The following is a 13,614-nucleotide window of genomic DNA, read 5'->3' as shown; positions in this document are numbered from 1 at the left end:
CTCCTGCTTTGCCCCATATCTCTAGGGCACAACCCCCAAACAAACAGCTCAGTGGTGAAGTTTCTTAGGAAGATATCAACTAATAATTTGGGGTGAACTTGTAGAGGAGTTTCCAACAACTTGATCCTGAAAGATCTCTAAGTGGCAAGAGATGAATGATAAATGATCAAGTTGGGGAAGTTTGTCTACACTGCAATTTCTGCAATTCATAGGTATGAGGTTTTAAACAGATGGTGCTGGCAGGCAAACTAAACATAACTACTCCCCTCCCAGGATTTGGAAAGTGCCCCGCCCAGTCATTGCCTACGTGTATATATAGAGGTTGAGCCAAATCTCTTCCAAAGGAGTCACGCTCCTTCCTGCTCTGGCCTCTCTGCTTCCTTCCAGCTGGGCTCCTTCTCTTGTCTGCTTGCCCGATGCTCCAGAAACCATGAGCCGCCAGTTTAGCTCTCGGTCAGCATTTAACTCAAGGAGCAAGCAGGCTTTCAGCCTTGGCTCTTCTGCAGGCTCTGGTGGTGGGAGGTGGGCTGTGGGGTCTGTGTGTCAGGCCCGAGGGGGGTGTGGCGGTGGTGGGTATGGGAGCCATGTGAGGGGGTTTGCCTCCCAGAGCCTGTACAACCTGGGTGGCAATAAAAGCATCTCAGTGAACCTACTGGAGAGAAGCACCAGTGGTTTCCGCCAGAGTGGGGGAGTGGGAGGGGCATTTGGAGGGGCCAGAAACTTTAGGGGTGGTGGTTTTGGAGGTGGTGCTTTTGGTGGTTTGGGGGGTGGTGGCTTTGGAGGTGGTGGCTATGGAGGAGGTGGTTTGGGGGGTAGCAGTTTTGGGCTTGGGGGCTTTGGTTCTTCTTGTCTGCTGGGGGGTATCCAGCAGGTGACTATTAACCAGAGCCTCCTACAACCACTTGACCTGGAGGTGGACCCTGAAATTCAGAGGATCAAGACCCAGGAGCGGGAGCAGATCGTGGTTCTCAACAACAAGTTTGCCTCCTTCATTGACAAGGTGAGTGCCTCAGGGGCAGCCAGAGTCCCTGGACCCTGACCAAATGGCTGAGAGGGCCCTGGGCCCTGCTATCTCTCACCATGTTGTGCTGTCTCAGTTTGGTGGTGACAGTCACTTCTAGATGTGTATGTCCTGGGACCTTAAGAAATTATTTAACTCATTTAGGCCTCAATTTGACTTAATGAGGGAATTGTCTCTATCTTTTCCTTTTGGCAGAGAAACAGATAAGAGGTGTAAATATTTCCAACAAATAAAATACATGGTGCAATAACTACATTCTCATTTATCATTATTCCCTTCTCATCCATCCATTCATCCATACATCTATCCACCCATCTACCCATTCATTTATCCATCCCACAAACATTTACTAAGCATTTATTATATACCAGACAATGTACCACAAGGTGACTCCCTGTCCCCAAGGAGCCTAGGTGAATGCCCTGGTGAGCATCGCTGGGGGCTAAGGTCAACAATATACTAGGTAGAGTTCTACCTGAGTTCCTCATTTTAGCTCATCAAGGGCCAAGAATAGGCCACATGAAGCCATTGAAGTTCCTCTCCCTAGACCTCAGATTAGGTCTTCTCCAGGCCCAAACCACCAAGCTGAGGCTGCTGGAAGACCTACAGTAAACACCTTCCTCCAGCATTTCCCTTTGTTCAGTGGTAGAGGCATGGTGGCTGCTGAAGGATTCCCCAGAATGTTTTTTGCCCTTGGGGATATAGTGGGAAGCACCCTGGATTTTCAGTGACCTTCACTCAGTCCTCAAGTAAGTACTGTGTTGAGGCCAGAGCTTGACCTGTGGTCTGACAGAAGAGTAGCCATAGCCAAGGTCCTGCTCTGGGTTGTATACCTGGCCTCTGATATCTGGGTAAATGCTGGGGGTGGGACAGAGTATGTGGGTTGGGGAGGAGCAGTAAGAATGTTGAGGCCCATAGATAGCCAAAAAGAAGTTTAACAGAGCAAAGTGCTTCTGGTTATTTCTGATCACCTTGATGGGAAATTTGGTTGAATATCATCACAACTAAGGTCCTTGACTGAGCAAGGAGGCAACAGATAAAGGAGACACCACTGGGAGGTCAAGCCTAGACAAGAGAGGAACAGGGACAAAAATGGGTTGGGGGAGGGGGTCAGTGAAATGACCACGGGCTGCTGGCAGCTGATCTCCTGAGACTCTCATTTGATTGTGGTTCCTGCCATTAATAGAATATCTGTTTAGTTTTGTGGCATGGGGCTGTGGGTAGAGGCCAAGATGAAGGAAACTGTGACTTCTTGTCCTTCCTCAAGGGCATGGCCTATGGTGACCATCCATGAGGAGAGTGTTCTTATCCAGGAGGGCTTTGACCTGACTAGAAGGGAGAACGCTTCTATTCCAGTGACTTCTGTTCCTAGTCTCTGATCTGGTCCTTCTGCCTCCACCCTTAACTCCATCCAACCTATTCTTAGCCTGACATGAGAGCCATTCTTTAAAAATATCACATCACTCCTCCATTTAAATCCTCCATTGGCTTCTTGCATCATTTAGAATAAAAACCAAGATCCTATGTGGTCCTATATAATCTGGCTTTCCACCCCACAGTGCTGCTAACCGTTGGCTTGCATTTGTGAGAATCAGGCAGTGCTACCACCACTGGATGGAACAACTTTCAAGCTGCAAGTTTTAGTAACAGAGCAAGGGCTGGAATTTATCTCCCCAGGGTACAAACTCACTGCCTGCAGTGGCCCTACACTCCCTCTCTTGCTTTTCTCTTGCTACCAGCACACTATTGTATTCTCGTCTCCTCCAGCACCCCAAGCATGGTCCTGCCTCAGGGCTTTTGCACTTGATATTTCCATTGCTTGGAATTCTTCCCTCCAAAGGGTGAACTGGCCTACCCACTGAGGTCTTAGCTCAGATGCCACAGCCTTAGAGAGGCCTTCCCTGATCTCCCCATTTAAAGTAGCACCCCAGTTTCAGCATCCCTATCCACCAACCTCTGTGTTGCTTTTCTCCATAGCCCCTGTAGTCATTTGACACACTGTATATTTTGCATTTCTTTTATTATTATTTTTTAAATCCTCACCCAAATATATATATTTATTGATTTTTGAGAGAAAGGAAGACACAGAGAGAGAGAGAGAGAGAGATTGATGTGAGACAGAAACATCAATCAGTTGCCTTCCATATGAGTCCAACCAAGGATCAAACCTGCAACCTGGGTATATACCCTGACCAGGGATTGAACTCCAACCTTTTGGTGTATGGAATGATGTTCCAACCAGATGAGCCACCTGGTCAGGGCTATTTTGTATTCCTCTACAGTTGTCTCTCGGAATAGAATGTAAACTCCTGGAAAGCAGAAATTTTGTCCGTTTAGTTTATTATTGAATCTCCAGCATCCAGAATAGTGCCTGGCACATGATAATTGCTCAATAAATCTGTGATGAATGAAAAATTGAATCAGCCCTTCATGTGTCAGGCTTGTCTCTCAGAGAGTAGGAATGGAGGCAAAGCTTTTTAAAGAACCAATGAGAAGGGGATTCCAGGAAGAAAACAGGGAGGGGGGCAGTTCTTCCCATGGGAACACTGGCCTGACTTTGTTCAATTGATCTAGAATCCTCCATGGCAGGCAATTTTAAAGCCCTTAGTATTTTGTTAGTCCATGATACTTATAAACTGTCTTCTTTGAACTGGACACTGTGTGTCCATGGGTCTCAGCACATGTGTCCACTGGAGAACAAAGCAAGCACAGGCTAGCCTTCATGGGACTCACGCCTAGCAGAGAGGGACACGCTAAAACAACACCAAAAGACTGAAAATCATGATAGATGTCATGGGGGAAAACAAGGGTTGATGAAGGGGGGATACAACTTTGGTTGAGATCTAAGGGGTGAATAGGCATTAACTGGGCAAAGAGTTGGGGAGATCTGGGCTGCTGGAGGCACCAGGAGGTCTCTGTGGCTGGAATGTCATGAATGGGAGGGTCAAGGGTACGAGAGGACGAGTGGGATGTGCTTTTTCTAGTAAGAAGTGTAGCTTGGCATGATGCTAAATTTTATCTGTGTCAGTTGAGCTTTCCCTTGAGTATTGCTGATGGGGGACACAGCCCAGGAGTGTTTTGGGGAGCCTGGGAAAAACTCACAATAGCTTTCAATGACTTTTCTAGTTAAATCCCATTGAAATTGCCTGGCACCCCCTGAAGCCAGCCTCTGCCTTTGCAGTTTGGGTGGCCTAATGAGACCCATGGTTTCTTCGGCTCAGGGGGACTCAGGCTAAGCCCAAAGCACCCAGACTTGTCTGACTGCACCCTCATAGTTTGATGTGGAGATTTCCTGTGGGACCATAAAGTTCTTTCTTTTGGTCTCCACAACATGGAGCACAGGTCTGTTAACAAGTGTTCAATAGATTCCTCCACTCCCTGGGAGTGCCGCTCAAGTGAAAATAGGCCAAGTGGCAGAAATTTCTCCTGGGGCTGTTACAAGCTGTGCTGACAAACCTGTGAGAGCTGGTTTGCTTATCTCTGGCTCTGATAAGTCAGACAAAAATGAGCCATGAGAAAGTGTTCTCTGCTAATGTTTTCCAGCCTAGAACCCAAAGGGCACTGACAAGGGCTGGACCCTCAGTTGGGCAGCCTCAAGGGTTGGGGATTCTAGGCACCCTCCTTAGTGCCATATTGCAGGGGTGTCTTTAGGGGTCTCTTCTGATAGCATAAGCAACGTGTTTGCTCCCATACATAGCTCCAAGACAGATTCTGGAGAGAGTGTGTATGTTCACTGGAGCAAAACATAGCAGCATTCATGGTCTTCGCCTAAGACATGGGAGGGGAGGATCTACCTGTGGGCAGCTGACAGAGGAAAGGTGATGGTTGATTATTATCATGCAAAGGACAGTCCATGCACTTGGTCTGTACAGCCAGCCAGCCAGCTCTCTGGACCCTGTACCTGACCTTTTTGCTCACAGTTTAGGAAAAGGTGTGCTGAGAATATAGGATGATGTTCGCTTTTGATTAGCTGTGTGAATGAAGGGAATAGCAATCTGGGTGATTCCCAAACACTAGACAACCCCAAAGTTCTGACTTTGGGGACCTGGAATGCATTGCAAAACATAAAAAAAAAAAATGCGAACATATACTTTTGAAATTCTTTCTGGGCTATAAAACCATTTAAAGAGGCAATCTTCCTGAAAAACACACTGGCAGACAGTAGAGATGACAAGGACATCCAGGCTAGTTGGCTCAGCAATCAGTTAATCTAATTGTTTCTTCCCGCCTCTTATTTCCTTGTTCCTCAATCACACAAAACATTTCAACCACAAAGAAGAATACGACTGGGGCGTGTCAGTGTTTCCAGTGCCTGGTCACCATTTCCTCATGTTGGCATGGATACACTGAGGGGGAGAGTGACAGCTGTATGGTATAAATACAGGTGGCTAAAGGAAACAAGGGGCTTGGTTGGAGGAATTTACCTTTAACGCCAGAGTGAGCTTAGTATTACTTTTAGGCTAGTTGACTTTATAGCCATTGGTCAACCATCAGCAACTACACTGCGCTCATGTGTCCTGCTCTCAAAGAAAGGGATGCTCTCTGATTCCTTAAGGGCCCATCCTGACTCTCTGAGTTCTGGACATGCTGTAGGGATGCCCATCTTCCATCTCATGGGGGTGCTTCTCAGACCCATGACCTGGGGTGAACTTGCAGGTCTCTTGCTCTTAGGTGAGATTCCTGGAGCAGCAGAACCAGGTGCTACAAACAAAATGGGAGCTCCTGCAGCAGATAAACACGTCAACTCAGACCAGCAACCTGGAGCCCATCTTGGAGAGCTACATCAGTGATCTGCAGAAGCAGGTGGATTTCCTCAATGCAGAGCAGATGCGCCAGAACATGGAGACTGTGAACATGCGGGATGTGGTGGAGGACTACAAGAACAAGTGAGGCGCCAGGCGGGGCAAAGCACTCAGGGAGAAGCATGGCAGGGAGCTGCTTCATGGGGAAGACATTCTGCCTCAGTGTTACTGTGTAAGGGGCAGAGCAAGGCCATGGGCACAGCCACGCAAGCTCTGCACTGCAGAACTGCAAGGGTGCCCTTTTGTACATGGTAGCCATGGTATTGCCAGTCCGCTCTTGATTGTGGGAACTGGGCACACTATCTCCATGGATGTTGGAGCCAGATAAGCCTCAGTTCCAGTGTGGGCTTTGCCATTTTTTGGCTGTCTGCAAATTCACCTGTCTAAGCCTTTAGTTTTCACATTAGTGAAGTGGGGATAGTAAGTACCCTCCTTGTTGGATTGCTGTGAGGGGTAGGTTGTGGCTCTCAAACTTTAGTTTGTATCAGCTTGTTAAAATCAGATCAATCAAGTAGGTCTGGGATGGGGCTGGAGTGCTTGCATTTCTAATACTTCCAAGTGATGGTGATGCTGGGAGACAGGGGACCACACTTTGAGATCCACTGGTTTAGATGAAGTTATTCTTAGTAAGTTCTTAGGCTGTGTCTGCACCCACTAAGCACTAGTTATTAATAATAATGGTAGGGGTGACAGGACTTGTTTAATTCTATATCAGCTGCTCTATCTTCCAGACAACTGAGCAGCCTCTCCCTCCCCATGCTGAGGGTACAGGAAGCTGCTCTTGACATCACCTCAACATGCTTACTGCTTTGGGCCAGTAGAGAGTCAAGTGTATGAGTCAAAAGGGAGAAATGAAATGTACAATGAAGGTGTTGGGGCAGAGGCAGAATTATAGGTGAAATTTTTTCTCTTTAAAAAAATTTAGTAAAAGTAGTCATTTCAAGTTCTCAATTTAAAAAAATAATTGAGCTTGACAAATTTACAAATAAAAAATGGACACTTTGGGGTGGGGGTTCTATGTGGTACTGGATTTTCCACCTTAGGCCACTGTCCCCTTTGTTTACCTAGAGAACCAAGAGCTAGCTTGAGTTGCTTGCCAGTGAGAGCGGCAGGCCCTGGCAGGGGACAGTCAGAGTCTAGGACAGTAAACACTTAAGGAATTCCAAGCCTCCCTGTGCAAGAAAAATTCCCAAGGAGCCAAGGTCAGCTCCTACAGCCTGTCTGTGTTTCTTATCTTTCCCCAACAGATATGAGCAAGAAATCAACCGGAGGACCAACAATGAGAATGACTTTGTCATCCTGAAAAAGGTGAGGCATGGGGGTGTCCCAAGGGGGACTGTAGGCCCAGGAGGCTGAACAGAGTGAGGAATTCCTATGGGATGTGGTGTGACTGAGGAATGGATAGGGTGACCTTGGGAGACAAATCGTTGAGTGTGCTGCCGAAACGTTGGTGCCCTTATGCCAAAGGGGAAAGTCTGAAAGTGATGCTAATATGGATCTTTGGGAATCCTAGAGATTTTAATCTCTCCAGGGTTCTGAAAGTGAAATTAAATTAACCGACAGCTTTTGAGTGTCACTTTTGTATGGCCTTGGGACCCGGGGAGGGATCTGGGATGGGACCTGGGGTATTGTGTGTGACTGACCAAGATGAAGAGCTTGGGGTCACACTTCATTCTGGCCAGGAAAACTAGAGTTTGGAGGTCCCTTATTTGAGTGAGGTGAGGAAATTTGCAGGGAAGGAAATAAACCCAGAGAAGCTTTGCAACTTGTCTGGACCACCCAATCAGCTGGTGGCAGGCAATACCTGGACAAAAAAGTCAGACTGTCTTTGTTTGCTGTTCAGGACGTGGATGCTGCTTACCTAAACAAAGTGGACCTACAGTCCAAGGTGGACGTTCTGCTGGGGGAGGTCAATTTCCTGAAATATTTATTTGAGGGGGTGAGTTCATGAGAATCCCTTGTCTTTTCTCACATCTCATAAGGCGCATGGGCTGTAAGAGGGGGAGGCCTGAAAAGAAACAATGCCCACTAGGGAATCCTCTCCCCAGTCACCTCAATCTGAACCCCTGGTGCTCAGGATTCCTGGGTGGGTGTGCTGCAGATGGGAGGCAGGGTGAGTTCTGAGTTTGGAGAAGGTGAAGCTGGCCGCATTTCTGTCTGGGAAATGAGGTTAACACCCAGGACGTTTCAGGGGCAAAACCAACCAGAAATCTTCATCAGTGCTGGGAAGACAGTGAGGCTGCTAGGGAACCCGTAGGAGGGGACAGTGTGGGTCTTGATGGGAATGGAGATGAAGATGGCCGTGGTGAGGAATAACATGCTCGTGCCACCCTTGATCCTTTACCACCCACGTCTAACATGCGGGCATTGCTCTTGGCCAGATGCTGTGCTAGGATATTTACTATGTCCTGGCATTTCCATTACACAGATGAGACAACTGAGGCACTGAGAGATTAAATCATTTGCTCAGTTACCTAGCTGGTCCAGGTAGAGTCCAGACTCAAAAGTTAGTGTGAGTGGCTGCACAAGGGGAGTCCTTTCTACTTCCTGAAAGTCCCTGTGCTTCCAAGGAGCAAGTCTGCCTGGCAGAGGGCCCAGCTCAAGGCAGCGACCAAGCCAGAGTAAGGCAGCGATACAGGGCACAGGAGCAGTGGGATGGGCAAGTGACATGTAGAGGGCTCTGGTTCAGGCTCTGTCTTCTCCTTGGAGGCTAGGTCTGGGTGCCTTTACCTTTAGTTAGGGCATCTCTCAGTGCACAGCAACAATTCAAAAAACTTTCCCCGGTGAGTCCCATCTGGCCCAGGCTTCGGACTTTCCCAGAGAGCCTTTAGGGGGCAGAAGAGGGAAACTGAGGCCCCAGGTAGACAGTAGAAGGAGTCAGCCTGTGGTCCATGTGTCGCAGGAACTTTCACAGATGCAGACCTACATCAGTGACACCAATGTCATCGTGTCCATGGACAATAACCGCTCCCTGGATCTGGACAGCATCATCAAAGCCGTGCAGACCCAGTATGAGATGATCGCACAGAAGAGCAAAGAGGAGGCTGAGGCGCTGTACCAGACCAAGGTGAACCCTGCTGCCCCACCGCCCAGGCCTGGTACCCGAAGCTTAATGTGCCTCCTGGAACTTGTATTGTCTTTCTCTTATTTCTAAAGAAAAATGTATTTGTTATAGAACACTTAGAAATCACAGATAAAGATGACTCACCTCCCTCTACCTCTATTAATATGTCAGCATATTTTCTACCAGTTCTTTGTAGCTAATATTTATTGAAAACTCTTAGGTGCCAGACATTGCATTAAGTGCTTTATATGTATTATTTCATTTAGTCCTTGCAGCAATCCTATGAGGTAAGAATGCCATAATCCCTATTTTACATAAAACAGAGAATGAGATCATCTAACTCCTTTAAGGTCTTGTGGCTGGTAAATGGCAGGCGCAGAACTTAAACTCAGGTGTGCCATCTGTCAACCACTATAATGTTTTTATTCTTAGTTTTTCATAATGAGATGTTAAAAGATAAATTTTTGTATTTTTCTTTCCTACTTATCACTTTTAATGCCTTTCTGTGATATTAAATATTCTGCATCATGTTTAATAGCAGTGTGGTATCCATGTTAAGAATAGACTCTCAGAAAAACATCTTTGTAGTTAAGTCTCTGGGCACTTCTTTGGTTACTTCTTTAACATACATTGACCTGGATCTTTTTGGAGGGTGAAGAAAGACTCTGTAGGTAACGGTCAAAGGCCAGTTACTAAATTCTGAGCACCTGGCACTTGAGATCTGCTTTGTGGATGGATTAACTGTGGCCGCCTCCAATCTCACTGGTCTCTGTCCCATTGTCCTACTGGCAGAAGTTCTGAATGGCATGGATTTTAGCATCAGATTGAGATAAACAGCCAGCAGTAAAAACATCAGAATGCAGAGATTCCCTTGAGCCAACCCTCCCATTGCTTCCTTCAGAGCTGTGGCCTGTAGGTAGAGTTCCTAGTGCTGGGGCTGTGTAGACAGGAAAAGGAGACAGAAAGGAAAATGCAAATAAATGTGGAGCATGCTGAGAGATTCAGAGGAAATGAGAGCCTGACTGCTAGGGAAATCATTCTGGAAAAGAGTAGGAAGAAATATGTCAGAGTAGAAAAAGTGAGAACGATCCCAGTGTGGGTAAGGGCCAGTGTGAAGGCTTAGGTGTGGGAAAAAGGAGGTAAAAAGGGCGTCAAGAAGCAGCTTTGCCTGTCTGAAATGTAGGGCTGACCCAGACACTGGTGGGAATGAGGGAGGCTTGGTGTGTGTGTGTTGGGGGTGGGACGGGGGTCACATCTCAGATGAGGGAGGTTTAGTATGGGTGTGAGTGTGTGTGGCGCAGGGATCTGGGAACTTTCCCAGGAAAAGTGTTCTTGGGTTGAGTCTGGAAAGGCAGATCTACTTCTCCTGGAGGGGCCCGTGGTGAGCAGCAGGTTGACCATGATGCTGCCTTTGACCCTCAGTACCAGGAACTCCAGATGACAGTGGGAAGACATGGAGATGACCTGAAGAACAGCAAGATGGAGATTGCAGAGCTCAACCGCACCATCCAGAGCCTGCAAGCTGAGATCAGCAATGTCAAGAAGCATGTGAGATGGGTGCTCAGGGTGGGCTCATCAGACAGTCCCCCTCCCATGATGCCCTGCTGGATGGGGCTCCTAATACTTAACCCTTGCACATGTCTTCTCTGTGACCATCTCATGAACAGCTTGACCAGATACACACAGTCATTTCGGATGCAGAGGAAAAAGGAAGTCAGGCCCTTCGGGACGCAGGGCAGAAGCTGCAGGACATGGAGGAGGCCCTGCAGCAGTCCAAGGAGCGTCTGGCCCGGATGCTGCGTGACTACCAGTCGCTGCTGGGGGCTAAGCTGTCCCTGGATGTGGAGATTGCCACCTACCGCAGGCTGCTGGAGGGCGAGGAGAGCAGGTGGGCCATGTTTTGGGGCCAAAGTGCAGGTTGCACTGCTGGAGCAGTGGCACTGACTGTTTGGAGAGAAGACCATCCCAGCTTTTCTGGGAAGATTGGTAGCCCAGGGTGAACAGAAACGTTTAAGTCAGAAGCAGAGGATGTGTTTTGGCAGGGTCATTGTCATCATTCTCCTGCCTCTAAGGAGAATGTTTCTGTATCCCAACCCAACCACTGCAGCCAGGTGGTGACCCTCTAATGCGAATAGACTTCAAGAAAAATGCTTAAAAACCCTTTCTGGCTCCACCAGTCCCCTGACCATCTTGCCCATGCACACACCTTTCTCATGCACAACAGGGTTTGGGGACAGCTCTCGCTTCCCATGGGACATCTCTGCTCCTGATGTCTCCAGGCTGCTGCATGCCTTCCTCTGGGTGTTGCAGGTCTGGCTAACGTGTGTACTTTGGTTTCACAGGATGTCGGGAGAGCTGCAGAGTCACGTGAGCATCTGTAAGTACCAGAGGCCCTGACCTGGGCTGGTTGGTGCTAAGAGGAGGGAGGGAGCAGCAGGGCTGCCCAGCAGGGAACTGGCATTGGGCATGTTAGTTTCCAGTTCCACACAGTGAGAACAAATGAGCAAACACAACTGCAAGGCCTGGAGAAATTCATTGAAGTAAATTATGATTTTAGCTCTTCTTTATCTCAAATTTTATGGTCCCTAATAACCAGCACTACTTAGAACACTTTAGGGTATGTCAATAATGAAAATGTGCCCTCACATCCCTTTGTAGTATGAACAATACTTTGGAAACGGGAATAATTTCATCCAGTATATCTTTCTGCAAGTCAGATGCTGCCAGTGATGAAGCATGTGGGTGGCAGCCCTGGGGGTGGCTGCAGGCAGGTGCTGTGGAGGGGGGGCCCTGCCAAGTCCTCCTGACCCGGTCTGAGCTGTCCTCTCCCCCACAGCTGTGCAGAGCAGCCAGGTGTCTCTCAGCGGCGCAGGAGGAGGCGGTGGTCGAGGCGCTGGAGGTTACAGCAGCGGCGGCGGTGGCGTTGTGGGTGGTGGTAGCTGGGGCTATGGCGGCGGCAGCTCCCTTGGGGGTGGCGGCGGCTACGGAGGGGGCTCCCGAGGGGGTAGTGGAGGTGGTTATGGCAGCGGCAGCGGCGGAAACTACGGAGGGAGCAGCAAAGACAGAAGCAAGTTCGGGGGCAGAAGCGGCGGCTCCTCCAAACTGCAGATCATCCAAACTTCTACCAACACCTCCCACAAGCATATCGTGGAGTAGAGGTGAAGGTTTCTATGACCCCTCCCTCCTGTTCCCTTCCTGCTTCTCATCCCCTCTCACTTACCTTTTCCTGATGGGTCTCAGCAGTTTGGTCAATAATGTCCACTTTAGAAGGGGAAGCAGGTGGGTCATGGCAAACAGCAGATCTGTCTGTGGAGGACCCTGGCTGGTGGTCAGAACCCAGCCAGTCACATTCTCAACTCAGACTCACCCAGTGGCCCCTGTTCCCAGGGGTGCCCAGAGTCAAGGTTAGCCGTGGGGTAAAGAGCATCTACCAGCTGGATAATGGAGAGTCCATGTCAAACACACCAGGTTCTCAGTCCCAAGCTCCCTTTCCTATTCCTGGGCTTCCCTGGGAATAAGAATCCATCCCTCAGAGAACCCCAGAATGAGGCCGTTGGGTGAGTGGCTGATGACAAGGCAAGCTAGTTGGTCCCTCTGCACCAAGGAGCAATTCTTGCTTCTTGGTCTGTAGCCTCACACTCTCATATTAATGGAGAGTGTGGATTGGTTGGCTGCCTGCATCAGACACCCATAAGTCATATCTGGACCTGATTCAGAATTTCTGTCTCAAGAAGCATTACCTCCTGGATTAACATTCCTGGGTGGGGGTATTTCAGAAAGCCTGAGTTTTAGTCCACAGCAAGGACTGTTGTGGGCAGTGAATGGAGGAGCTGATAGACAAATAATCAAGTTCTGTTCTGTCCTGTCCTTCCTGCCAGTGCTCTTCTTTGGAAGCCTGACCCTTTCTGAAACCTGCTCCATAACAGCCCTTCTGAGAATTGTCCAATAGACTAGGCACATGCAGCCCAGCTCTGCTCTGCTCTGTCCAGGTGCCCAGGCACTGAGCAATTTGAGGATCAAATTTGGGTCTCAGGAAGTTCAATCTGAACAATGCCTGAAGATGCCCTTTTCTTGCAAGGTAGCTTAATGCTCTTTGCCAGACCGCAAAGTCCCTTCTGCCTTCAGTTCTCTGTGACTGAGCATGTGTGAGAATTTGACTCTTCATTTTGGGCCTTACACAAGATGCTTGAGATGTACTGAAGGGGACGAGAAAAGGAAAGTACTGGTCAATTAATGGGCCTTGAGAGAGGGAAGGTGGTTTTGCTTCCAAGATCTGGAGTCACCTTCACTTGCTTGCTGAGTCCTAACACAATGTTCAAGCTTGTGATTCTCTCGGAGCATCTGATATGCTCAGTGTGGGTACCCTTTGGGACTGCTGTGACATCACCATTTCCTGGTTGACGGTGTTTCTACAATAAACTTTTCTGTGACCTTAAACTGCTCTCTGGTCAGGAGATGAGTTATTTCTTATTTAATTTCTCCAGGCCTCTGAAATTATTCATATTTGGGAAGTAAAGTTTATTATTTTTATTATTTTTTTATTGCACTAGTAATACATGATCTTGAAAACCTGCAGCCACAATCTTACTAATCCTTAAAGTGACCAACCATTCAAAAGTCAATCACACATTTGTTCAACAGGCATTTATTTAGCTCTTAATGTGTGGCAGGCAGTGGCCTAGGCACTGAGAATGCAATGTTGAATGAACATATTTCTAAATCTGAAG

The 13,614-nt window shown here is 48.2% G+C and overlaps 1 protein-coding gene across 1 annotated transcript; it reads left to right on the top strand.

Moving 5' to 3' along the window:
* The first annotated feature begins 330 nt into the window (after positions 1-330).
* Positions 331-13,324, top strand: KRT77 (keratin 77). Its single transcript, XM_090273220.1, has 9 exons — positions 331-1,000; positions 5,693-5,907; positions 7,071-7,131; positions 7,667-7,762; positions 8,726-8,890; positions 10,310-10,435; positions 10,555-10,775; positions 11,230-11,264; positions 11,724-13,324. The coding sequence occupies exons 1-9, from the start codon at positions 431-433 to the stop codon at positions 12,041-12,043; spliced, it is 1,809 nt and encodes a 602-aa protein (XP_090129346.1). The 5' UTR covers positions 331-430; the 3' UTR covers positions 12,044-13,324.
* The last annotated feature ends 290 nt before the right edge of the window (positions 13,325-13,614 follow it).

The sequence above is a fragment of the Furipterus horrens genome, unplaced genomic scaffold (genome assembly GCF_987537825.1).
Source record: "Furipterus horrens unplaced genomic scaffold, mFurHor1.1.pri manual_scaffold_4, whole genome shotgun sequence".
Lineage (NCBI taxonomy): Eukaryota > Metazoa > Chordata > Mammalia > Chiroptera > Furipteridae > Furipterus > Furipterus horrens.
The sequence above is the reverse complement of the archived record's forward strand: the minus strand, read 5'-3'. Positions and strand labels throughout refer to the sequence as shown.

Coding starts and splice junctions, on each gene's coding strand:
- KRT77 (XM_090273220.1), top strand. CDS start 431: ATGAGCCGCCAGTTTAGCTCTCGGTCAGCATTTAACTCAAGGAGCAAG. Junction 5,908..7,070: donor GTGGAGGACTACAAGAACAA/GTGAGGCGCCAG, acceptor TTTCCCCAACAG/ATATGAGCAAGAAATCAACC. Junction 7,132..7,666: donor ACTTTGTCATCCTGAAAAAG/GTGAGGCATGGG, acceptor TTTGCTGTTCAG/GACGTGGATGCTGCTTACCT.